Source organism: Xenopus tropicalis, chromosome 4, assembly GCF_000004195.4.
Source record: "Xenopus tropicalis strain Nigerian chromosome 4, UCB_Xtro_10.0, whole genome shotgun sequence".
In the NCBI taxonomy this organism is placed as follows: domain Eukaryota; kingdom Metazoa; phylum Chordata; class Amphibia; order Anura; family Pipidae; genus Xenopus; species Xenopus tropicalis.
In genome coordinates this window covers 75,500,852-75,526,353 of record NC_030680.2, presented here as the reverse complement: position 1 = coordinate 75,526,353, position 25,502 = coordinate 75,500,852, and the positions used below count along the sequence as shown (strand labels likewise).

General features: G+C 39.2%; 1 protein-coding gene across 1 annotated transcript in view; it reads right to left on the bottom strand.

Moving 5' to 3' along the window:
- calb2 (calbindin 2) overlaps positions 1-25,502 on the bottom strand; it is a 36,466-nt gene that overhangs the window by 5,139 nt on the left and 5,825 nt on the right. Inside the window, exons 4-11 of the mRNA XM_031900836.1 lie at positions 16,666-16,742; positions 9,575-9,664; positions 9,400-9,480; positions 7,919-7,975; positions 5,235-5,312; positions 4,223-4,278; positions 2,970-3,009; positions 2,824-2,877 (exon numbers count right to left, since the gene is read on the bottom strand). Of these exons, the coding sequence (XP_031756696.1) occupies positions 2,824-2,877; positions 2,970-3,009; positions 4,223-4,278; positions 5,235-5,312; positions 7,919-7,975; positions 9,400-9,480; positions 9,575-9,664; positions 16,666-16,742 (533 nt within the window). The remainder of the gene's footprint in view (positions 1-2,823; positions 2,878-2,969; positions 3,010-4,222; positions 4,279-5,234; positions 5,313-7,918; positions 7,976-9,399; positions 9,481-9,574; positions 9,665-16,665; positions 16,743-25,502) is intronic.

The following is a 25,502-nucleotide window of genomic DNA, read 5'->3' as shown; positions in this document are numbered from 1 at the left end:
GCAAAATCAACACATTTACATAATTTTGTGTGAGATAAAGCTAGTAAAAAGTACCCTCACCCCAGAAAATCATATATTTTTGGAAAGTACACATTCCCCCGAATCTAAAATGGGTACCCATGTCTTTCTACTCCAAAGTAACAAGCCGCAAAGCTTTCCTAAGTTTGGCAATTTTCATAACATTTCCAAAAATCCTCTCAAAGCTTCCACTTTGCAGCATCTTATCTCCCACGTATCATTAGGTAACAGGATAAAACACCCTGAATTTGAACGCCAGGGGTCCACTGAACATTTTGATGCCCAATATGTATAGGTTTACCTAAGTATGTGGCATGTAGGGGCCCCAATGTGAACATACCCCCATATGTACTGTCATTTCTGTCATTTCAGCTCCTGCAAATTCAACACATTTACATGCTTTATGTGGGATAATGCTACAAAATAGCAGGAAGCTATATATTTTTGGAAGGTACACATTACCCTGAATCTAAAATGGGTACCCATTTCTTTTTACTCCAAAGTACCAAGCCACAAAGCTTTCCTAAGTTTGATGATTTTTATGAAAAATCACCTCAAAACTTCCAATATGCAGCATCTTATTTTCTACAGGTCATTAGGTACCAAGATAAAACACCCTAAATATGAACCCCAGAGGTCTACTGAACAGTTTAATGCCCACTGTACATAGGTTTATCAAAGCACATGGCACTTAGAGACCCCAAAATATACCTTGTGCACACTAATTTCATGGCTTACGTTTACCTAATTCATAAACAAATGGCAGTTTTATGAGGGGTAGAAGCTGCAGAAATGTAGGGTAACCCCTAAAAACCATATATTTTTGGAAAGTACACATTCTGACAAATCCAACATGGGGAAAGAAGACTTTCTACAGCAAAGTACCAATCTGGAAAGCTTTCCTAAAGTTAATGGTTTTTATGACTTCTCTGAAAAAGGCCTAAAATTGTTGCAATTTGCCACATTTATCTTACAACATTTCTTACATATAATGACGCATCACCCTAAATATGAATGCCAGCAGTCTACTGAAAAGTTTGATGCCCAATATGCAAAGATTTACCAAAGTATGTGGTGTACAGAGGCACACAAATGAAAATAGTGCATAGGAATTTTCTCAGCTGCCAACTCAATTTCTGGAAAAAAAGCCCAATGACCGTGTATTATGTGCCGTAAGACCCCCTAACTGTACAGAAAAACCAAGAAAACCATATATTTTTGGAAAGTACACATTCTGACAAATCCAACATGAGTAAAGAGTCCTTTCTACATCAAAGTACCAATCTGCAAAGCTTTCCTAAAGTTAGTGGTTTTTATGACATTTCAGAAAATCGCATAAAAATGTTGCAATTTGCCGCATTTATCTCACACAATTTCTTGAATACAAAGGCAAATCACCCCAAATAGGAACACCTAAGGTCTACTGAACAGTTTGATGCCCATATGCATATATATAACAAAGTCTGTGGTATGTACTGAACCCAAAATGAAAATAGCACATACCGTATGCATTTCTCGCCTGCCAACTCAGCTTTTGCATACAGAGCCGCCTGACAGCATATTATGTGCCGTAACACCCCCTAACTATACAGAGACCCCCAGAAAACCATATATTTTTGGAAAGTACACATTCTGATAAATTCAAAATAGGTGAAGTTACAGGGATAAAAATGCAATAAAACCACAATTGTGTAAATTGATGAAACAACAAAATAAGTCACACAACAGCGTAATTAGTGGTTACAATTGCTGATCCAATAGTCACGCTGCCAAAATAAAATTTTTAGGGAAAAAAACTAAAGACAAAGGGGTAAAAAAAAACATTAAAAAAAACTGTGTATACATGTGTGTACACATTTAAAATTTGTGTGACCGTGTGTAAGTGTGTATATAAGTATGCTAAAGTGTGCTAAAGAGTGCTAGAGTGTGCAAAATGGGAAAAAAAACCTGTGCTAAATTGTGTGTAAATGTGTGTGTAAATGTGTGTAAGTGTGTGTATTAGAAAAATAAAGAGCACTTACCATTAGAAGGTCTCAGGGATCGCAGGCAGGGGTCCTCTCTGTGGTCCTTTCAGCACAGGAAGTGCCGCGCTGGGGCAAGGAGCAGGGGAAGACACAGGACAAGCAGCAGACGCAATGCGATCGCGTCTGCTGCTTGTAGGTCCGTGCTGCGATGCAATCGCATCGTTGGACCGACTTGCCAGCTCCCATTTTTTTTCAGTTAAGTTATTGCTTTATATTTATTCTTTTAACAAAATCCTAATGAAGAAAGATTTTTTCACAAAGCTTGAGGAGAAAGGCAAAATATAAATAAATAGATTTTTAATATTTTCCTCCATTAAGCAGTTGTGTGAAAAAGTATGTATGCATGGGCACTGCTAGGCCCAGATCTGCTAGGCCCAGGCCTAAGGTGGCACAGTTTTAAAGTGGCTGGGCATGTGCCCAGCCACATCTACTACCTAATTGCTACAAACCAGGTCTGGACTAGGATTCAAAATAGGCCCTGGCATTTCAACTACACTGAGGCCCCCAACAGCCCTTACCAGCCCACTAAATAGTGACTGTCTATGGGACCTTACAGCAGCCCCTCTGGCATTTGCCAGAATCCAAGTTTGACAGTCCAGGCCTGCTACCCACTGAGGACACAACAAGATTTTGCAGTGGTTTAAATCAACCATGCTTCTTTGGAGATAAAGAAAGTGCCCACAAGAGGAAGCGGTGGCTCAGAGAAGCAGGCAAACACAGTCTGGAATAGGGGCACCAGAAATACAAATTCTGGCATAGGCACTGCTATTAGCAACTTTACCTTATCATAAAAACTGAATATTGAGTTGAATTCATCACTGCTCAGCTTCATCCCCTGCAGATCAAAATAAAGATAAATATATTAAAAAAAAGTCCATACACAAAGATATACAAATATATATGCACAAAAACATAGATTTCACACACCTGAAATTTCAGTAGGAAGTTCTCCTGCACTGGTAACAGTCTGAAATAGAATTCAGAGATTAATATTGTGCTATAAGATGATAGTGCAGGTATAGGACCCATTATTCAGAATGCTTGGGACCAAGAGTATTCCGGATAAGGGATCTTTCCGTAATTTGGATATCCATACCTTAAGTCTACTAAAAAAATCAATAAGCCATTAATCAAATCAAATAGGACTGTTTTGCCTTCAATAAGGATTAATTATATCTTAGTTGGGATCAAGTACAAGGTACTGTTTTATTATTATAGAGAAAAAGGAAATCAATCTTAAAAATCTGAATTATTTGATTAAAATGGAGTCTATAGGAGACAGGCTTTCCGTAATTCGGAGCTTTCTGGATAATAGGTTTTTAGATAAGGGATCCCATACCTGTATAGGTATATCATATAACGACATAAGTGCAGGAAACACAGCTAAATTTCACATTACCTATATTTACATAGGTAATGTGAAAAACTGTAAAAATATATAAATAATTATAAAATAATAAGATTCTAGCTATCTTCATAATTATAAAAGATCATTTCGGATTTCCTGTGGCTTTCTCCACTAATACAGTACTGACTGCATTATTCAGTGCTCTATTAGTGAAAGGCAGGTGAGGGAGGCACGTAGGCATTGTTCAGATGCTCGAGGTACAGAGGGGCAGGAGGTGCAACCTGCATCGGGGTGCTGTTTGTACCACCTTCCCTAAGTGTAGGGGGCAAATGCTCCTACAGTGAGAACTATGGGGCGTGCTCTTGTGCCATGTTCTGCTATTGAACTTGCACCCCTGTGGTCAAGAATGGATCTTAAAATGCAAATAGGATTTTTTACAGTAAGAGCTATAAAGTTGTAGAACTCTGTCTCTAAAGTGGCTGTTTCAAGAGAAGGCCTTTTTACAAAATGAGAAAAGTGACTAAAATTAGCTCTTGGAACAGATTTGATCCAGGAACTGGTCTGACTGCCATCTTGGGGTCAGGAAGGAATTTTCTCTCCTCTAAAGTAAACTGGAATGGTTTCAAAGGTTTTCTTCACTCTTCTCTGGATCAACTAGCAGTTAACATTTCACATTAACAACCATAAATAATGCTACTCAAAATTGGTTATTAGTCGGCTTTGGGGAATATTCAGAAGAAATCCCTTTTGTTTAACAAACAGCAATCAAATAGCTAGGGAATCATCTAATTTGTGTAGGTGCTAAATAGAAATTCCTGGATGTGTCTCTTACCTAGACATCTCCGACAGGCAGAGTTTTCCATCACCATTTAAGTCAAACATGCGCAGCTGGAGGTTAGAGAATAAACAGTGTGAGATTGTGAGCCACGAGGAACTCAAAGCATTCAGCACAATAACTTTTTGTTGTGGGATGCAGTATGGCAGTGTTATATACCTAGATCAGTGATCCCTAACTGGGGGCTCATGAGCAACATGTTGCTCACCACCCCCATTTAATGTTGCTCAAAGGGGCCTCAAAGTAGGTGGCCATTTTTAAATCTCTGGCTTGGAGACAAGTTTTAGAAGCATAGAGACAGTTACTCCAAGCAGAGCTTCCTGCAGGCTCGCAGCCCACATGGGGCTACTAAATAGCCAATTACAGTCCTTATTATCATCCTCAAGGAACTTTTTTCATGCTTGTGTGGCTCACAAATTCTTTTTACATCTGAGTGTGGCTCACAAGTAAAAAATTAATGTCTGTATACTGTATATAGTACAGACAGATAACAAGGGAATTTATAGTTAAATGCTATAAGATTTAAAGACTGTAAGCAAAAATAAGAGCTTTATGCTTTATGGTATTTTCTTAATCTTTTTACAGAAAATTTGCAAGTTATCTCCCAAGAAATTTTATCTTTTTTAGTAATTCTAAAATGAAGGCTATCAAATGTGTGACATGCCAACATCCCAAAGGATACAGCATATGGGTTTTTGATCTAAATGCATTTTCCTGCTGACAGCCACTACCAGTTCTGCTGAAGGAAAAATATGCTACTGTGCTACATGGTACCATTAAAGACACAGTGCTCATTTAAGGCACAGAATTTTTAAGTGATACTTATTAGCCAAAAGATGCTTTAGGACAGCATGTTTCCCATGTAGCAGAGTGGGCAGTGACTGCCAGCAGATAAAAAGGCTAAATTCTGTGTGTGCCTTTGCTCTAAGCTTGCAGTTGAAGTTGCAGTTTACAACAATAAAGAATTTCTGTAGGCTGCAGATTCACTGAATCACTGCTGCACACTTACAATAGTTTGTGTGTATTCGTGAAGTTTTTTCTCATCAAAAGGACGGTTAGCTTTTTTTAGAAGATCGGACAGAAAGCCCTGAAAATAAAGACAAACAAAAATATAAATGTGAGCGTTGCAAATCTGTTCCCAGTGGTTATCTACGAATCTGCAGTACAGAGCTCTGGAAATGTCTGAATGAATGCTGATACCTGAGACTAAGAACAATGCATTCATTTGTAAAACAATTGGATTTAACTGCAGCATGGAGACTTCACCAAAAGGCTGCATATGAAGCACAATATAGCAATGGGATTTTCTGTATGGCCTGATAAACATCAGAATGAGACTCCATCACAGAGCACTCAGGAAAGACATTGTTTAAGGTCTATACATAGGGCACCGGGCTTCTAGCTCAGTCACTGACAGCCAATATCTGTCCATGTCCATGACCATAAGAAAGTCTCCTAAAGTGCCCTACAAGGACACTATAGACACAGTCCAATTAATGAATGTCAGCCAGGCCCAGACTGGTAATCTGTATATTCTGACAGATACCAGAGGGGTTATTGTTAGATGCTATAGATCTGCACTATTTGTTCAACATGTAGGGTGCTGATTGGGTTTTAAAGAACTTGAAATGTCAGGGCCTAAAGTTGCCAGTGTGGTCAGAAGTGCAGCTAGTAGCTGCTGAAGGGAAAACTTAGGTCTCTGTAGCTAGTGCTGGTCAACCAACAGCGATAGACCATACTGGAAACCTGATATACTGTAAATCTATAGGAGAGCTATTTAAATGAGTCAGTTACTCCATGTATGGGATTCAAAGCTTTTGTTCTGAGAGACAAGTTGATCCGTAACTAATATGGTTCTTTGAGGACCTCAATTGGCAAGTGGGAGTGGACCTCAGGCTACCTGGCTCTTATTTTTGTCTGCATCACTAGATATTTACAACTTACTTTCAAAGGCTAAACAAATGGATCTTTTAGTGATTTGTGCAGTTTGGCTCTGCATCTGTAAGCCAAATTGTATTCTATTTGCTACAAGACCAAACAGAGCACAAGGAAATCTGATCATGTATAAGGGCCATGACAGATAGGGAGATTAGTCGCCGTGCAACAATTCTCCCCGAAATGCCATCCCACCGACTAGAATGTAAATTGCCGGTGGGATGGCATACACAGCGCTGAAATTGCCAAAGTTTCCTCTCAAGGCAACTTCGCCGATTTCGGCAAATCCCACCGCCGATTTACATTCTAGCCGGTGGGATGGCATATCGGGGAGATTAGTCGCCATCTGTCACAGCCCCTAAGAGTTTTCACTGAGAACTCTTCAGATTAGTTACTGGCAGTTTTTCAATCAATCTGTTACTGAAAACTTGTTTGTAGCTTGTTAAAGGTATTAGTGTTAGTAAAGAATATTACAATGTTAAAATTAGCTCATGAGTTCCAATGGTGTTATGGAGACACAGAGCTGATTATTATATCTTATGTTCTTAAGGAACAAAAAAAAATTTTCAAACAGGAAGGTTACAGGAATTGTTGACATTGAAAACTGAAGAAGACCAAATAATGCCAACAAACCTAAGAAACATGCACAGCTAGTGACATATTGTAATAGGTCAGTTTATATTCATAAACCATAAAAAGGAGATGTGACAGAATGTGCTAACTGCCATAAAATTCCATTTATATAACATGCTAGAAAGATTATGCTAATAATAATTCAAACCAGACTGGAGCTCAACATTGAAAGAGAATTGCCAGATGTACAAGATGGAAAATAACAAGATACATTATTTCTAATGCATGCCAGATAATGGAAAAGGCCATGGTATAGGAAGAAGGAAGTTAAAGTTCTTAACTGCAGCAAAGCCTTTTATTGTATCAACCATGCAGCATATACTAAAGCATGCATTTTTGCTCCAAAATCCACTGTGTGTGCTGATGGGCACATCCAATGCCTGTCAGCTCTCACACATCTAGGAACAACAAGGCAGCAGATTGGCTTTTCTCTGCTTGTGTTTACTGTATATGGCAGCAGAGAAAATAACCTGCCATTGTCCCAAGAGTTGATGGTGAACACATACAAGAGGTAGACGGGTTAGCCCCCTTGGAGCAATGGTTAACAACAAAGAATCTAGCAGTAAATAAAAATGCAGACTGACACTTGGTAAAACCAGGATAAAAGATATTTAAATGTGCTGATGTAGCTATTAAAAACAAACATTTTCTATGATTCTTAAAGGGACAAACAAGCAGGACAGTATAAGTACTAAAGTCTCTGGAATTTGCTGTCAGTGGAGACATCTAATTGTGAATTATAAGGAAGACAGAAAGATCCTTGACAAAAATCAAACCTGATCTGATCCACTTGTGGTACAAATGATCAAGTGGAATGTCTCTTATTCTGCATATATAGGAATACCATATTCAATGTAAAAAAAAAAAACACTTGTGCTTGGAAAAGCTGAATGGAAAGGAAGACAAGGACAACCAGCAACATTATGAAAGGGTTCAATAGGAATAGTCATAACTATGCCACTAAGAATGAAAATTAACTAAATTCTGGACAAATGCTAACTATAGCAATGACAGCAGTCAAAATCAAGATGGCAGCTCTCATCAACTCTGCCAGATTTTACAGGTTAGTTTTATTTTTATTTCAGATCATCTTAATTAGTAGTAAAAATAATATTAACATCATACCTTCAACTCGTTGGCTTCGATATAACCACTTCTGTCAGTATCATACTTTCTCCAGGCCTGAAACACAAAAATTGCATTATTCGGATGTCTGCAAGGGGCACTGTGTGGCTAAACTTGCAGTGCACTTTTTAACAGCCTAAATGTAAAAGCAAGTGGTGAAGTGCAACGTTTGGCTTGAAACTCGCTGTAGGTAAGGTCTTTATTTTTTATGGGGCACTGAGCTACTGTGCTGTGGCCTCAAAAACAAAGAAATCTGCCAGAGCTGTGGTTTAGACATGCAATTCGGGGGAAGGGGTTGTCAATTAGCAGCACAAATATTTGCACTGTAGAGAAATTGTGACTTGGTGAATTAAAAAATAAATTTATTTGGCTAGCTGTTTGGGGATTTACTGTGATAAGTCCCTCAACCATGGCTGGAGCTTATGATAAAAGATATTTGGGTTTTTGCCCATCCCCCAAAACACCTGGCCAGATTTTTACTGCTGAATCCTCTTGGTCATGCTACAAATTTTAGCACATTACCTTAGGCACATGGGGCATCCTGTCATTTACGTAAATGTAATTTGCCTGTCACCCTTACTGTCAGGCAGATTCCCTTCAAAGAAATTATAGGCTACACAGCCAAGTTCAGACACTTTTTCACCAGCTGACAAATGCCAGCAAAGGTTACACCCCATGGGCCTTAGTATGTAAGCCAAATGTCTACTTTATTGCCAGGGCTCAAATGAATTACCGTATATACTCGAGTATAAGCAGATCTGAATATAAACAGAGGTACCTAATTTTACCTAAGAAAACTGGAAAAACTTATTGACTCGAGTGTAAGCCTAGGGTGGGAAATGCAGCAGCAACTGCTTAGTTTCAATAAACAAAATAAATACCAATAAAATGACAACTCCACTCAGCGTCCTCCCCAACATCCTCCAGCTCCCCTCAGCGTCCTCCCCAACATACTCCAGCTCCCCCCAGCATCCTCCACAACATCATCCTGCTCCCCCCAGCATCCTCCTCAACATCATCCAGCTCCCCCAACATCCCCCAGCGTTCTCCCCAACATTCTCCAGCTCCCCTCCTCAGTGTCCTCCAGCTCCCCCCCACCCAGCGTCCTCCCCAACATCCTCCAGCTCCCCTCAGTGTCCCCCAGCATTCTCCCAAACATCCTCCAGCTCCCGCCCTCAGCGTCCTCCAGCTCCCCCCACCCAGCGTCCTCCCCAACATCCTCCAGCTCCCCTCAGTGTCCTCCCCAACATCCTCCAGCTCCCCCCCCTCAGCGTCCTCCAGCTCAATCGCGATTGCTGGCAAGTGAAAATCTGCTTTTATTTAATCCGACTCGAGTATAAGCACCACATTTTTGGTGCTGAAAAACTCGGCTTATACTCGAGTATATACGGTATATATCCAGGGAGGCCAAGTATGGGTGTGCATTAAGTTCAAATGAGTTAACTGCACTATTGTGCAGTACTGATTCTTTAAGATCTGACCTCCATGAATTCAATGCTGGATCCAGCGTGTTGTCTAAAACACAGCAGGAAGTTCTCTTCGGTGGGGAGAATCTGGGCCAGCTGGTAAGATAAAACACATATTCAGATTAGAATAATTGTAACAAAAAGTAACCCCCCAAACACACCCACACACATAATGAAGTACAGGACTCACCTCAGCCATTTCAATACGGCCATCTGCATTCTTGTCATATTTCTGCATAAATTCTTTCAACTTTTCTCCAAAGTTAACATTGGATGCATCCTAATTACCATGGGAAAATATTAAGAAGGTGACACATTGCTATGATTAATGCATGACACTTAAAGAGACAGTGTATACAATGCGCCGGAATATGTTGGCACTTTATAAATAAATGTTAATAATAATAATAATACCTATATACATAGAAGTCCATTATACAATGGTAATATAATTCTTTACCTTGTATAAACTAAACATGGAGTAACTTAAATTTCCATGTGTGTCCTGTTTAGCTCAAGTAATAACAATAAAACTGATATTTGTGATTAGAACAATAGGCAAAAAGTTCAAGAACCTACTAGGAATGATTCTCTTTTGGACCTGGTGATATCTTATAATACTGAACTCATCTCTAACAATGTGTAAGCATTTGGGGAACAGTGATCACAACATGGTCTCCTTTGAGATAATGCTGCAGAGACAGCTCTATAAGGGAGTAACTAAAACACTCATTAAAGCATTCAAGTTAGCTGGGACAGCAGAAACTTTCATCAGGTACAAGGCAGCAAATAAAGCATGCAAAAATGCTATCAGGCAAGCTAAAATAGAGATGGAAAGGGGTATTGCAGCTAGGAGTAAAAGGAATCCAAAATTATTTTTTTAAATATGTAAATAGTAAAAAAATAAACCAAGAAGGGGTGGGAACCTTATCACAGGGGGTCAGGTGGTTGATGAGAACAGGGAAAAAGCAGAAATTCTGATCTCTTCATCTGTCTACACAACTGAGGAGTCAGCTAATGAATGACCCAGTTCTAGTAATATAACTACTGTAGCATTGGTCATTCAGGAGTAAATTCAAAAGAGACTTAAACATGTAAAGGTAAACAAAGGTCCGCTCTTCATTCATTTTTTTAGGATTCATTGAGGTCTGGCATGGTGCAGAGAGACTGGCAAATTGCTAATGTGGTGCTGTTATTCAAAAAGGGATCCGGTTCTCAGCCTGGAAACTATAGGCCTGTTAGTCTGAAACCAGTGGTAGAAAAGCTTTTGGAAGATATAATAAGGGATAGGGTACTTGAGTACATTGCAAATCACAATACTGTGAGTTTGTGCAAGCATGGTTTTATACGTAACAGATCTTGCCAGTCTAATTAATTGCCTTGAGGAGGTGAGCAGGGGCCTCACCTACTTGGACTTGGCTAAAACATTTGATACAGTACCACACAAAATAATAAAACTGAGCAATATTGACCTGGAAACCAATATTTGTAGTTTGATAGAGAACTGGCTGAAGGATAGATTACAAAGAGTGGTGGTAAATGGAACATTTTCTAATTGGACCATTGTGGTTAGTGGAGTACCGCAGGGGTCAGTCCTTGGTCCTTTGGTTTTTAACTTGTTTATTAATGACCTGGAGGTGGGCATTGTTTCTGTTTTTGCTGAGGAAAAATAATGAGGTTCACTGTTGAGAAGTGCAAAGTTATAAATGTGAGTTACACACTAAATTGTAGTGTGTTGGGGGTATCCTTAATTGAGAAGGATCTGTTGGGCAGTGTCATTCAGTGGTTACTAAAGCAAATAAAGTGCAGTCTTGTATAAAATAAGGCATTAACTTAAAGGACATGTAAACCCCACACACACAAAAATTTAATCAGTGAACAGCTTATTTGAAATCTTTCAATACCTGCCACACTGGTTGTCCAGAGGTTAATAGTAAAGGTGGCCATACACGGGCCGACTATAGCTGCCGATATCGGTCCCTTGGACCGATTCGGCAGCTAATCGGCCCGTGTATGGGGAGAGCAGATCGGCCTGGCCGACCAATATCTGGCCTGAAATTGGCCAGATCTCGATCGGCCAGGTTAGAAAATCTGGTCGGATCGGGGACCGCATCGGCTCGTTGATGCGGTCCCCGATCCGACTGCCCCATTGCCGCCCACATAATCCGATCGTCTGGCCCCAGGGCCAAACGATCGGATTATTATTTTTTTTACCTAAATGGTCCCCGATATCGCCCACCCGTAGGTGGGGATATCGGGGGAAGATCCGCTCGCTTGGCGACATCGCCAAGCGAGCGGATCTGCTCGTGTATGGCCACCTTAAGGCTGCAGCATCTCCTTAATCACTTAGATTTGCTTCTCCTCCTGTAACCCACTCGCCCCCCCCCCCCTCATGAATTTGCTTTGGCTGTTGGCTTGTGGGCATGCTCAGTTGTTCTAAGCTCAGATTACTAAACACTCCAGTCTAGCAGCCAGTAAAGAGCCAGGCATTGCTGGATGAAATGTATGCTGAATAAGGGTCTGTGTGTGTATGCTGTTTGTAGATTTAAATGTATCCAATTATGTATCAGAGGAAAAATGGCCACCGGGTGAAAGCTGCTATTTGCTTTAGGAAAATGTGATGGTGCTGGCAAACGGAGGGGATATATGCAGTACAAATGATGCCATTTGGGTGGGGGAGATGTGCCCAATCGATATCCATTGTAGGCAAATGTAGGCTTTACATGTCCTTTAAGGAATGAAAACATAATTTTGCCTCTTTATAGGTCTTTGGTAAGGCCTCACCTTGAGTATGCAGTGCAGGGTTTTCTCTGGAAAAAATGTGCTTGCAAGGGGATTACTCTTTACAAGTACATTAGAGGGGATTATAAACAGATAGGGGATGTTCCTTTTTCCCATAAAAGGACCATCGCACCAGAGGCCACTCCTTTAGATTAGAGGAATGGAGCTTCCATTTGAAGCAGCGTAGGTGGGTTTTCACAGTGAGGGCAGTGAGGTTGGGGAATTCACTAGTGATGTTGTGATGGCAGATTCTATTAATGCCTTTAAGAGGGGCCTGGATGAGTTCTTGAACAAGCATAGTATCCAAGGCTATTGTGATACTGAAATCTACAGTTAGTATTGATGTTGGTATATATAGTTAATGTATGTGATGTGAGTGTAATGATAGGTCAGTATGGATCTGTGTGAGCTGGGGTTTGCTTGGAGTGGTTAAACTTGATGGACTTTTTTCAACCCATCTTAAATATGGGTTCAAATATGAGGTCATTATAATATCCAGTGTCGGACTGGCCCAGATCCGATCCCCCCCAGGGTGCTCCCATGATCTGCAGTCTCCCTCCTCTGACGCGCCGCAGCTAATGAATGCTCGGGGGAGGGGGTTGGGGGGGGCTTCTGTGGGGGGGGGTGAAGGTGGTGGGGGCCATTGGGGGGTGCAGGGGTCCCTGAGGCAGAAGCCCCGGTGGGCCCTGCACCCCCCAGTCCGACCCTGATAATATCCTTTTATTTTACAATAGAGGATATATTATTTCATCATATATATATATATATACACACACACCAAGAAATATGTTACAAAATGGGTTACACTATACTCTATAAAGCTTCTGGAATCTGGGTATGTTAAATGACTTATTGTATCCACTAGGTGGCAGTAGTGCTACACAGTAATTCACGAATAAAGAGGTTTGCAGAAACTACGGTAGGCCTGTGAGAGAAATTCTCATGAAATGAATGGATTTTTTAAAAACGCCCTGTAAATCATAAAGTGGTGACAAATTTTGCAAACATAGTTTTGAAAGAGTAGTTTCTATGGCTTGTAAACTGTCCATAATGAAAATAGTATTCAAGTGCAAATATAATAGCATTTATAGCTGGAAAAATCTGAGAGGCAGAAGAGATGTCATTCAGCAGAGGTGCAACAGAGTGCATAGCCCTTATTTATTCATCTCCAGGGAAATCATACACTGCTTCTATAAAGAGCTGCTGTAATAGAAGGAAAATGTATTTTCCAATCCAAGCAGGAATTCTCATATTTAGTGCAATGGCCTCCAGTCAGGGTCACCTATTCTGCAAAATAAATACTTGCCTTCTACCAAAGGTTGTATTAAAGGGAAATAAACCCATTGAGTCTTAATACAATTTTGATACATACTGACATTACTGCTATATTAGGAAGGTATGGATCATTATTTAAAATTCTATTAAGGAAAAACTTGCTAAAGCTGAAAACATTCTTGCTGGTTATGAATCAGAGACTCTGCTCTCTAAATCTCCCACCTGTTTCATACAGAAAGGTGCCATTATAAATGGGGTTGCATTTTACTAAAGCAATATATAATGTGTGTAGTCAAGAGACATGACATGATGGTTGTAAGGGTGTGGCAATAAAAGAGACAGCTGAACAGATCTGTCAAAGGGAGGCAATACTATAGCTATACCTTCACAAAAAACAGTCCCTAACAAATTAAAGGGGTTGTTCACCTTTAAATTAAGTTTTAAAACACAGTTTCATTTTTTGTGATTTTTCAGCTATCTGGTTGCTAGTGTCTTGTTTACCTTAGCAACCAGGCAGTGGTTTGAATGAGAGACCGGAATATGAATTGGAAAGGGCCTGAAATAAAAGATAAGGAATAAAAACTAACAATAAGAATAAAATTGTAACCTAGCAGGGCAATAGTTTTTAATGCTTGGGGACAGTGACCCCCATTTGAAAGCTGGAAAGCTGTAGAAGAGGAAGACAAATAATTAAAAAACTATAAAAAAAATAAATAAAGACCATTTGCAAAGTTGCTAGGAATAGGACATTCTATAACATACTAGAAGTTAACCTAAAGTTAAACCACCCCTTTAACAGCACAAGGTGCAGGTAGATCTGTGAAATAACCAGTGTTTCCACATTGAAGATGAATTCTATCGTAATAAATCATAAAAATCAATCCCGTTAGTCATATGTCAAAAAGCGCATAAAAATATGTAGCAATAAAAAGAGTGACTTGACCTTACAGGCTGTATGATTATTGATCTTTGTATAAATCTTTTGCTTGTCCACATTGGTTCTTCAACTACCCAAATGCTAAAGTCAGCTTCCACTGTTAGATTATTTCCATGACTGGCTATATAATGAGATTTTCCAGGAATGGTACTGTGCAGGATTGAAGTAAGATTCTCTTGGAATCATAAAATGACTATGAAAAGTGCCTACTTGTTCATGTGCTGCCACTTGATATAAAACTCACAGATAAAAGTCAATAAAATGTGCTCAAGAAGCGTTGCTGAGCAATTCTAAAAAATATTTTCTTTTTTCATTTCAGCCTTTTTTGATATATTGCCTAGGCTGTCTTTTTGTGACAGACACAATCAAGGGTCTTTCCAGAGCTATGCCAAGAGCACGGGTTTATTTTAATTAAAGGAGAGCATTGTCTTGCTGTGCTGGGCTTTGCAGGGATGTAGCAGCTTTCTCCAATCCAACTTTTGCCTTGCTTTCTTATAATGTGTCATGTTGGCTTCCCTAAGTGTATTTGGTAAATTGCTCCTTTTTCCATTATTTGGGGTCACATGAAAATTCAGCACTTAATACTTTGCTGTGCTTTCTAAGAAACTAACCTTTCAACAGATTTGATTGCAAGGGCAATTCCAGGTGACTTCACTGCATATGTCACCCCAGTCCTTTAGAGGACACTGAACAACACAATGTAGCATTTAAATAACCGGTAGCGGAAAATAGAGATATGAAAGTACTACAACTGCCATTTCCTCTTGCAGCTGTTAAAAACTGGAGTTTTTTTCTGGCTACCTCTTGAAGTCTTGACTAGAACTTAAGAATATGGAAAGATCCAAAAGTAATATTTACAGGCTATTTAGGAATCATATCTCTATCCATGTGACTGGTACGGCTATGTACACATAGAGACTGCTGCATTGACCAACAGAAGCACTTTCTGTGACTGCAAGGCTGATGCCTATACAGATAGTCATGCATAATATCTCAAATGACAAATTAATTGAGGAGCCTTTAGGAGCAACATCACTCGCGCACACTTCCCTAACGTTCATTATTCAACAATGTAGCAGCTTTAACTGCAGGAAGTTTATGGACCAGAAAACAAAGTTATATCACTCAAACAGGGAAAAGAAAGAAACTAAACGTATTGTGAAATTCACTGAAACAGTAAATGCAGAAATCAGACAACTTTTTATAAACTGACTAATTAAACTTGTAGCTTACATAAACCAGTTGTTAACAACTTTATCCATAGAGAATACTAGTCACATCCTCGAACCTTTATACTCAGGTTGGGTCCTCATTTCACTTTAGGCAATATATATATACTATAATGTGGGACAATGACTGGGATACAAAATAGGCCCCGCATCTCAAGTACACAGAGGGCCAAACAGCCCTCCACTAGCCCAATAAATAGTGACATCTATGGCATCTTACAGCAACCTCTTTGGCATTTGCCAGAACCCACAGATTGCCAGTACAGGCCTGGTAGGACACATCCTTAAGCAAATAACTACTGGACCCCACAGGTTTGTAAAAAAACAATAAAGGACAGATATTTTTAATTCAACAGTACAAGCCAGCTAGTGGCTCGGCTCAGATACAAAATCAATATTTTGGTGCTCTCTAGTCACAGCAATCAGTGTCACTGTACTCTCTCAACACTCTGTGTATTCAGACGGATTCTCTTACTTAAGTACAAGTCAGTACAACTGGGATACTGACCCCACTAACATTCCTTTCTTGGGCCTTCCCTGATCACCAGAGACAGCTCATTCTAACCAGTACTGCTAATTAATCAACTAGCCCCTCTGCTACCCAGTTGCTAGTTGTTGTGAATTTGTCTACCAGTATGTGTATATATATATATATATATATATATATATGTATGTGAATAATGTACCCCCTGATGTAAAATAGGGGTGAACCACAAATGTATTATGCATCTTGTCATGCAAACAAAGGTTGTCTTCAATGGTGCAAATAGCTTGATGGCAATGTATATCATTACTTGCGCCCCAAATTTCCCACCTAAAACACTTGCCTGGCTGATGTCACTTTGTAATATTTATTGACATGCATTAACAATAAGCAGCAGAGCCCAAACCACTCCTAACCAATAACTTACAACCTTACAATCTGCTCCTGTGCCATTCTGCTGTGTGCACTCATTTTTCTGACCAACCCTCACCTGAACTCACCAGATGTTTTTTTGCATGTATCTATAGCCCATATGTTGATTGAGCTGTCAGGTTATTGGAATATTATCATCTTACCACACCAGCGCCTCTCCGTGCTGCCTCCAGTTCTCGGAAGAAGTTCTCCAGTTCTTTGCCCTCAATGTATCCATTTCCTGTGGTACCAAATGGAAAAGGCCATGTCACAGTCCATCTAATAAACATTTGTTCATTGTATTAGAATGTTTTTATTTTTCAAAGTTTGCAGGCAGCCATAAAGGTTATTATTAGACAGTTCATTTAGTTCAGTTCAGTTCATTTATATAACTTAGCAACTGTATTCAATATGGTGTATCATTATTTGTCTATGCACATTGAGCCTGGAAACCCTGCTTGGTAACCTTACAGTGTTATGGATGATAATTAGCTGAAAGAAGTTATTTTCATGTCTACTCCAAAAACTTCTGTTTTCAAATCCATGTAGGCAATGCTATATAAAAATAAACATATTGGTAATATTAGAGAGCTGCTGCTTTGTGTATTCAGGAAGAGCATAGGGAGTCAGTCAGGGTCTTAAGCTGTCAACAAGTCACCACTATATATTCAGTCTTCCTTCATAAATTAGCTTAATGTTTGTAATGGTGGGATAGGTAGAAATCCATTACAAATGATCAGTCTCTGTAACAGGGATCCCTAAGCTTTTTTACTCGTAAGCCAAACTCAGATGTAGAAAGTGTTGGTGAGCCACACAAGCATGAAAAAAGTTCTTTGTTGATGCCAAATAAGGGGTTTTGATTGGTTATTTGGTAGCCCCATGTGGACTACAATCCTGAGGCTCTGCTTGGAGTAAAATTGTGTCTCCTACTTGAGGCCACTGGGAGCAACACCACTGGTTGGGGATCACTGCTCTAGAACATGATACTAATAGATTTAATTAACCTAGTAATCAGGATTGATATAAGATACTGGTGGGCTCAGGGAAAAGTCCCATTATCATCCTACCCACATCCAAATGTCCACAGACCTACACACAATAATTCAGACAGAGTTATGTTTAATAGCCCTATTATATATAAGATATAACAGTTTGACTAAGCTGCAGGTTGTAAGAATCAGTGCTATATTGATTTATTTTATTAGTATGCAGTGTAGAGATTCTCAGCTTACAACAAGGCTACATCTGTACTAAAACAGCTCATTTTAGCTATAGCTCTAGACTTCACCCCAGTTCATTATATTGTCATCATAACAGAACCCTCTTTAGGTTGCTTAGTCAAATAATTGAGAAGTTATTTAGTCTGAATGGCTAGTGCTGGGCCTTGAACCTTTTGGTGATAACGTCTTAAAGGAACAGTAACACCAAAAAATGTATATATTTTAAAGAAATTAAACTACAATGTACTGCTGCCCTGCACTGGTAAAAGTTTTGTGTTTGCTTCAGAAACATTACTAGAGTTTATATAAACCCTGGTGTGTAGCCATGGGGGCAGCCATTCAAAAGAAGAAAAGGCACAGGTTATACAGCAGCTAACAGATAAACCCTGTAGAATACAATGGTGTCTTATCTGCTATCTGCTATGTAACCTGTGCCTTTTCTCCTTTTTTCCAGCTTCAATGGCTGCCCCCGGGGCTACACAGCAGCTTATTTATATAAACTATAGTAGTGTTCCTGAAGCAAAGACCCCAGTTTTACCAGTGCGGGGCCACAGTACGTTATATTTCCATTACTTTAAAACACTTTCATTTTTTGATGTTACTGTTCCTTTAAGGGTAAGCACTGCACTAGCATCTTAACTGCAACCATGACTCTAGCATGAAGCTAAAAGGTTATTGTTACAATCCTTATCTTCCTATTAAGACCCTCTTCTATTCATCTTCCCATCTCTCATTCAAACCACTGCCTGGTTGCTAGGGTGAATTGGACTCAAGCAACCAGGTAGCTGCTGGAATTGTAAACTGTGGAGCTGCTGAACAACACCTTTATTGCCACTTCAGTTTCCATCAAGGCAATTGGTAAATATTTAAAAAAACTAATTAATCCAACTCATTCAATGTTAGAGAACATTCTACTATAGGAAGAAACCTGCCTTGTTTCACTGATATGTTTTTTCTTTTATGTCTTTCTTTTTGTTTTCCTCCTTTTCTCTCCCTGTCTCACTGACAGCTCTTTAACCTCAATCTGACAGATCCAGTTCTAAACAAAGGGAAAGCAATCCAGTGTCTCATATTCCACCCTCAGTGACATGCTCCCATGCTAGGAATTGGGACAATCATTTTGTTTTATTTAACTCACAACGAGGGAGGTTTTAAGCAAGCCATACTATAATGTAACCTCTTGAAGAGTGTGCATTATTCATATTTTCCTGCTAAAAAAGAACATCACAGAGCTCTAGAGTTCAATTCTATGATTTCAAGAGAATAATTGGTCACTGTCAGACAGACAACTTAACCATGTCAAGAACAATAACAATGATAGCACACTCCAGTGCTCCTCATTCCAAATCAGATTACAGTTTTTTTCATAGAAATAAAATTTACCATTAATAAAAGTTCATTTCATAAATTTTAGTTCCAAACATAGACTAAGATATGTAAAAACATTTAATTATTTTTATTATTTTATTTTTTTGTAGTGACCTTTAGGCCTTAAGATGGCCATACACTGTAAGATCTGCTTCTTAGGCGAGGTTGCCAAGCAAGCAGATCTTCTCCTGATATGCCCACCTATGGGTGGGTGATATCACGCTAAAGATCGAATTAAACCAGACATAGGCAGAAAAATCAAACCTGCCGGATCAAGATCTGGCCAATTTCAGGCAAGATGTCGGTCAGGGAGTCCTATCGGTGGTGCCCATACACGGGCAGAAAAGCTGCCAATATCAGCAGCTGAAATCAGCCCGTGTATGGCCACCAGCGGTGCAGTGGCCTGGCCCACCTCTGAATTAAACTTCCTTTGTCCTCTGGGGCATGTATAAAGAAAGACTGTGCAGCCAGTGAAATGCAAATTGATTTTGGGGAGCAGAAGTTTTACATAATCAAAGAACAAATGAATATAAGAATACTCCTCCTCTTGCCAGGAAGAGCTTTAGTACTTTAGTCTTGGCAACTTAGTTTTAAAAGTGTTTTTTCTTTAAAGGTGCAATTGATTGTCCCAGACATGGGAATACTATCTCTGGGCATTTGCCAAACTAATACCATCTTATGTATTTGACTCATGCAATTAGCTTCACACACCCTCTGCCATGGAAACCATATATTACAGAACTATCATGAAGCAGCATGTTGAAAAGGTGCAAAAAGTGTTAATTGGTGACATTTTTTGGCACAAATAAACCTTTTTTCACCTTTTTTCAGAGTGCCTTAGCTTTGCACATGTACCTCCTTATATATATTAGTGTACCTAGCTGAAAACAGCTACTTGTGTCTGTTTATAGGATTTAATAGCAGAGCTTTAGATGAGTTCCCTAGAGAACTGCAGCAGGAAAGGACAGAAGACATAGATAGAAAATCATTGATGATGACAGTTTTAAAGATGTAATTCATGTTCTGGAGCTTTATCTTTTCTTTTAGCAATATGAACACTTTTTTTGGTTTACTTGTGTTATCTTTGACTAATAGTTAAATGTGTTTGATGATCAGAAACATTTTGTGTGACAAACATGCAAAAGAATAAGAAATCAGGAAGGGGGCAAATAGTTTTTCACACCACTGTACATGCAATTGTGTTGTACTTCAACATAAATCATACAGTTGTTCTGAAAATCTTTGGTGTGCAGATTTTGTCACTTCTGGTGCTGAGCATCAAAACTACATCTGTGCCAGAGTCTTTTGACGAAGTGGTGGCATCTCCATGGGTTCCCCCTGCATCAATAGGCGTACTTAAAAATAGGCGTACTGTGCGATTCACAATCGGGGTGGGATAGAAGAAGCCCCACTACAAGTACCTGAATGGACTTTTTTGCTCAACTGCAACTGCACTTTGCAGTTGTAAATAAACTCTATAATTTGTAATGTAATTGTTATTCCTGAGGGTTTTGGTAAGCAGCTTTGTCCTGAGCAGTTGCAATATCTGCATCAAAGTTTGCATACATGCCCAGATAAGTCAGTACTGAATCAATAGACATATATAAAATAAATCAAATATGCCTAAATATACCAGAGCAGATAAACAGTTGCTCTACAACAGAATTGAAGACTTTTGCTTAGCTGCAGTATACAGCTGACTGTACAGCTTTTGGTCTTTAATGTTTAGAAGCAAATGTTTTTCCTTCTTTCATTTTTTTCAGCAGGCCTACATAAATATCTCAGACAGTGAAGGGTGGTGCAGAAGAGCTAATAGAGGGGAATGAAATCAGGATAGATATCCAAAACATGGCAGGGGACAAAAGGAGAGCCAGCTCGGGAATATGATGTAACAGGTAAATGGGGTGCCAGTGCAACAGCTGTGCCGAACGTTTGTTTTCACTGTTAAGTCCTAAGGAATAAAAGGCAGAGCTCCCCTGGAGAATAAGCACTGTCCCATGTGAGATGTGTACTGCCCAAGGGCTTTAGTAGCATTTCACCAACTAACTATGCTAAGTAAACAGTACAGCAAACAGAAGTAAGAGGTAATAGTATTCAGCAATCCCTAGATGTTCTGCATACACAACAAATATTTTTACAAGAACAGGGATGTCAGAGAAAAAAAACATTTGAACTAAACAATTGATAATATGAAATCTATCTGTAAGGGCGATTGCACAAAGGGCAATGCAGAACGCTTGTGATCTACAGCTTGGCAGGTGGCAAGACACTCCATATTGCCCCTTCATTTTCTGACCAATAGTCACCTGCCAGAGAACCAGGCAGGTACCTAGGGCAACTGAACACATTTTGCAGGGTTGCCAACTTTTGCTAATGCCAGAACTAATCAGAATATAACAAATTCACAGTTTGTGGTGCCATATTTTTGGGAAAATAATGTTTATGGAAGGTTATAACTAGGAATGCCTTTTCAGGAAAAAATACCATCCTTTCTACTTTTGTTAACTTTCTTAGCTAATAATAACATTGGAATGGAGTATCATTTTTAACAGCCAAGCTGGTAATAATAATGGAAGCAGTAGGTTAAATAGTGTTTAACTTTTTATTTCTAAATTACACTGTTAAAATAATTCACTCTACTCTTAAAATTTTATTCTTGAACTAATACATGTATTTTTAAATTGTAACATTGGTGCGTAGGCAGCCATCTCAGTGCACTGTGCCTAAGTCTAAGCTGTCAGAAGGCATTAGACATTAGAACTGCTTTCTCCTACTACCATGTAACTGGAGGAGTCCCAAGGCAGACTTTGATTTCTTACTATTGTGTGCTATTGTGATACCCATATGACCACATGTCATATGGTTGTGGCACTCTGGGAAATGAAGAATATGGCTAGCCCCGTGTAAATTCCAAAATTAAATATAAAAAAAAATCTTTTTGCGCTTTTTAAAAACATATTTCAATGCAGGATTGCTTGCTCTGCTCCATTCTCCTCTATGTAGTAAATGAACCTGTTTTCTTCAGTATAGAGGGCAAAGCTGGGCTGAGCAGTATGTGACAGCTGCTCTGTGCTAATCACAGGACCAGCTCATTTTTTTAAAATAAATCCCTAGGATAGCATGCCTTGATATTGTAGCTAGATTACAAGATAATCCGATATAAAAAAAAAGCATTTTCAGAGATGAATGTTAAGAAGAAAACCTTGTCTTATTATTTTCTCCCCAAACAGGTATGTTTTCTTCCAACTGATTTAAACAAGACATTTTTAGTTAGCTCATCAGTGGATGATGCAAAATCTTTAAAGGACCCTACATCACAGCAACCAAGAACTATCTGTGAAAACAGGATTAGCTCTATTGGTCCTTATAACATCCTTCTTTATTTTGTCCTCAGCCACTCCGTAGTATTTTAAACACCTTACCAACAGGAACATGGTTTAGACTTATTTGTGATGTCACTTACTGAGGGCACTGGAATCAGATAGTTGGCAAATCTGTAGTAGCAGCAAAAAACAGCAAAGTTTTATTTTACCAGAGGTACCATACATATATACAGAGGCATTCCCTGTGCCAATCTTAATCCCACGGGATTTACAGTTACTTAGATTGAAAGGGAGATTGACAATAATTTCCTGTCTTTATTCTCAGTGAATGTACAGTATATATTGACATAGTAATTTGATATGAAAGTTAAGCTCAAAGTAATACCTGTGGCATATGGAGGATTTATATTTAAAGCTTTGGGTTTAGAAGAACTGTCTTTATTAGGACTGATATTAAGTCAAATGCAGCCATACAGATTGGGAAGAAAGATAAAAAGGGCCTGGTGGCAGATAAAATAAAATTATTTAAAATTATGTCAATATGTATGTTCTTCATGGTGAGGGCAGTGATGTTGTGGAATTCCCTGCCGGGTGAAGTTGATGATTATATTAATGCCTTTAAAAAGGGCTTGGACGACTTCTTAGAAAAAGCATAATATCTATTGGGATCTACAGTTAGTTTAGTATATGTAAGACTAGCAAAGGGGATAAAGTTGTTTTCTGTTTAATGAATTGTAATTTCCATGATACTCCTACAGCAAAATCACCTATTAGTATAATAAATGCCCATAAGAGGACATTGCAAAAGGGTTAACACTCCCTCCATGGGAAGAGCTGGTGTTTTCACATCCCTGCAGCAGGAATACTCAGTCTACGTACCCCAATTGTGCTTTTTGGTTATTCCATTAGGATTGTGTTTGATAAATACAAACAAATGGACACATGCAGCACATGCACATTGCAGCAGAAGAATTAACCTAAACAGCCACAGCCCAAGTCAAAACAGCAGCATTATTACTGATGTTTAAATAGCATTATTTGCATGCAAGTCAAAAAATGAGAAGTGCAACTGAGTTAAAGGGACAGTATAACACCCTTTAGCTCATTATACAGACTTGAACTTGTTTGACTTTAGGTCTTTAGGATCAGGAAGTAGGAATGTGGCTGTGTTTCATTTTCAAATTTTACTTTGTTTAGAACAAGAAATAACAAATGACACTTCAGCAAGGATGAAGCATGCACTATTTCATGGCTGAACTGTAGTATAGGAAAAAAGAGCAAAGGGTAGATAGAATTGGCTGAGATGAAGCAGCAAATGACAAGCACAATTGTGGCTGGACTTGTGCCATACTTGAGAAAGCAGGTTTGCGACATGGATTCCAAATATGAAATCAGGCCAAAGGGTCAGTCTGGGATGAGCTATAGAGCATTTATATTTATGCTTTAGAATATACTGCCCTTATGGAGGAGAGGAAAGATATTAGGACCTAATATCTTTCTATGGTGGCCTGGTCAGGCACTGGTTGGAGTTGGGTTTGCATATCACTATAACCTAATAATTAGGTATAGCGTAGAGTATAGAGTATATAAACAAGTGATGTCTCATCAGTAATGTGCCTTGAAGCGACCCACAGAGGTTTGGCAGGGCTGGCAGCAAATTCAGTATGCACCCTGTTTCTGGAGCAAATTGGTCCGCTCAAACCCGCCCAGCCAGTGGGGATTGTGTTGACCCGCACATCACTATTAGATAAATCTCTGATGTTGTGGACAAAAGGCAATCATCTACTCTACTTTAATACTTGCTCTAATAATGCTTATGTTTGACTTGTTCTCCAATACAAATTATTTTTTAATTAAACATATGAAGGGGTAGTTAGTTTAGAAATGTTAAATAGGTAAAAGGGCTCCTAGTGGATTCCATCATGCTTGCATCAGACTAGAGTTAGGTGGGTAACCAAGGGTTGGAAACTATTATTTGCATGATTCATGACATCACATGATTCACTTCCCAATAATCACCTGTTTTTGGATGGTAATCATTGTGTTCCAAACAAGTTATAATTCTCATTGACTGTAATGAGAATCATTGCTCCAAAATTCCTGTTATCAAGTCACCACATCTTTGGAAAGTCACTTTGATCAAAAGGTTACACATGTTGTTAGTGTGTGAGAGAGTGCTTTAACTGACAAAAACAAGAACTGTATTGTCTAAGATGCTAGGTAAGGGGCATATTGGTGGCCAAAGGATCAGCAGTTGTTTTTTTAAAGAGGACCTGTCACCCTAAGAAATAATTTGAAATTCTTTTCTATTGTGTTTGTAAAGTAAAAGAAACATCACTTACAGTATATAAGTAATATAAATCTGGTTTCCTTCAGTCCTGGAATTACACAATCACAGCAAATAGGCAGGTGCCATTTTGTGGACACTGTTTTGTGTATGTGCCAGAATGGGGGCCAGATGCCCAGGCCCATGCACTGGCTACACAATTAGATGGTGAGGAGGGAGGGAGAAAGTGAGAGCTGAATTGAAAGTACTTTTCTGCCCCGCCTCTATGCCTAAATGCCTTTATAATGGGCTTGGATGTGTTAATATAGAAATGAATTCGGGTTTCTTGTTTAATTTGAAAAGGACTTTTATTATAGAGCTTTTTATGTCTGGGTGACAGGTCCACTTTAAAGAGAGGAAGCCCCGTTTTAGGAACAAGCAAGCTGCCACAGCAAAGTTTTCAATACAACCACATTTCGCACAGACCTACACACCAAACACCTGGAAAATAGCAGTTCATCTTACAGAGAAATAGGCAGATTAAAGAAGTACAAGAGAAACCTGTAAACTGAAATGCATCTGATCCACAGCTGAGTGGCCAAGCACCTTACATTGAGGAGTGGGTACTGTATAGTTATGGATCTGGCAGCTGTGGCCCTTATACCCAAAGATTAAAGGAAAACAAGAGCTTACCAAGAAACAACAACTGCAGGCAGATGCTCAGAGGATGACAGCTGTGTCAGAATGAAAGAGCAGCATGCATTTGCTGAGATGCAGAAGAAAGGAAAATACTACGCAATGTGAATTGACTGTGTCCCTACCAC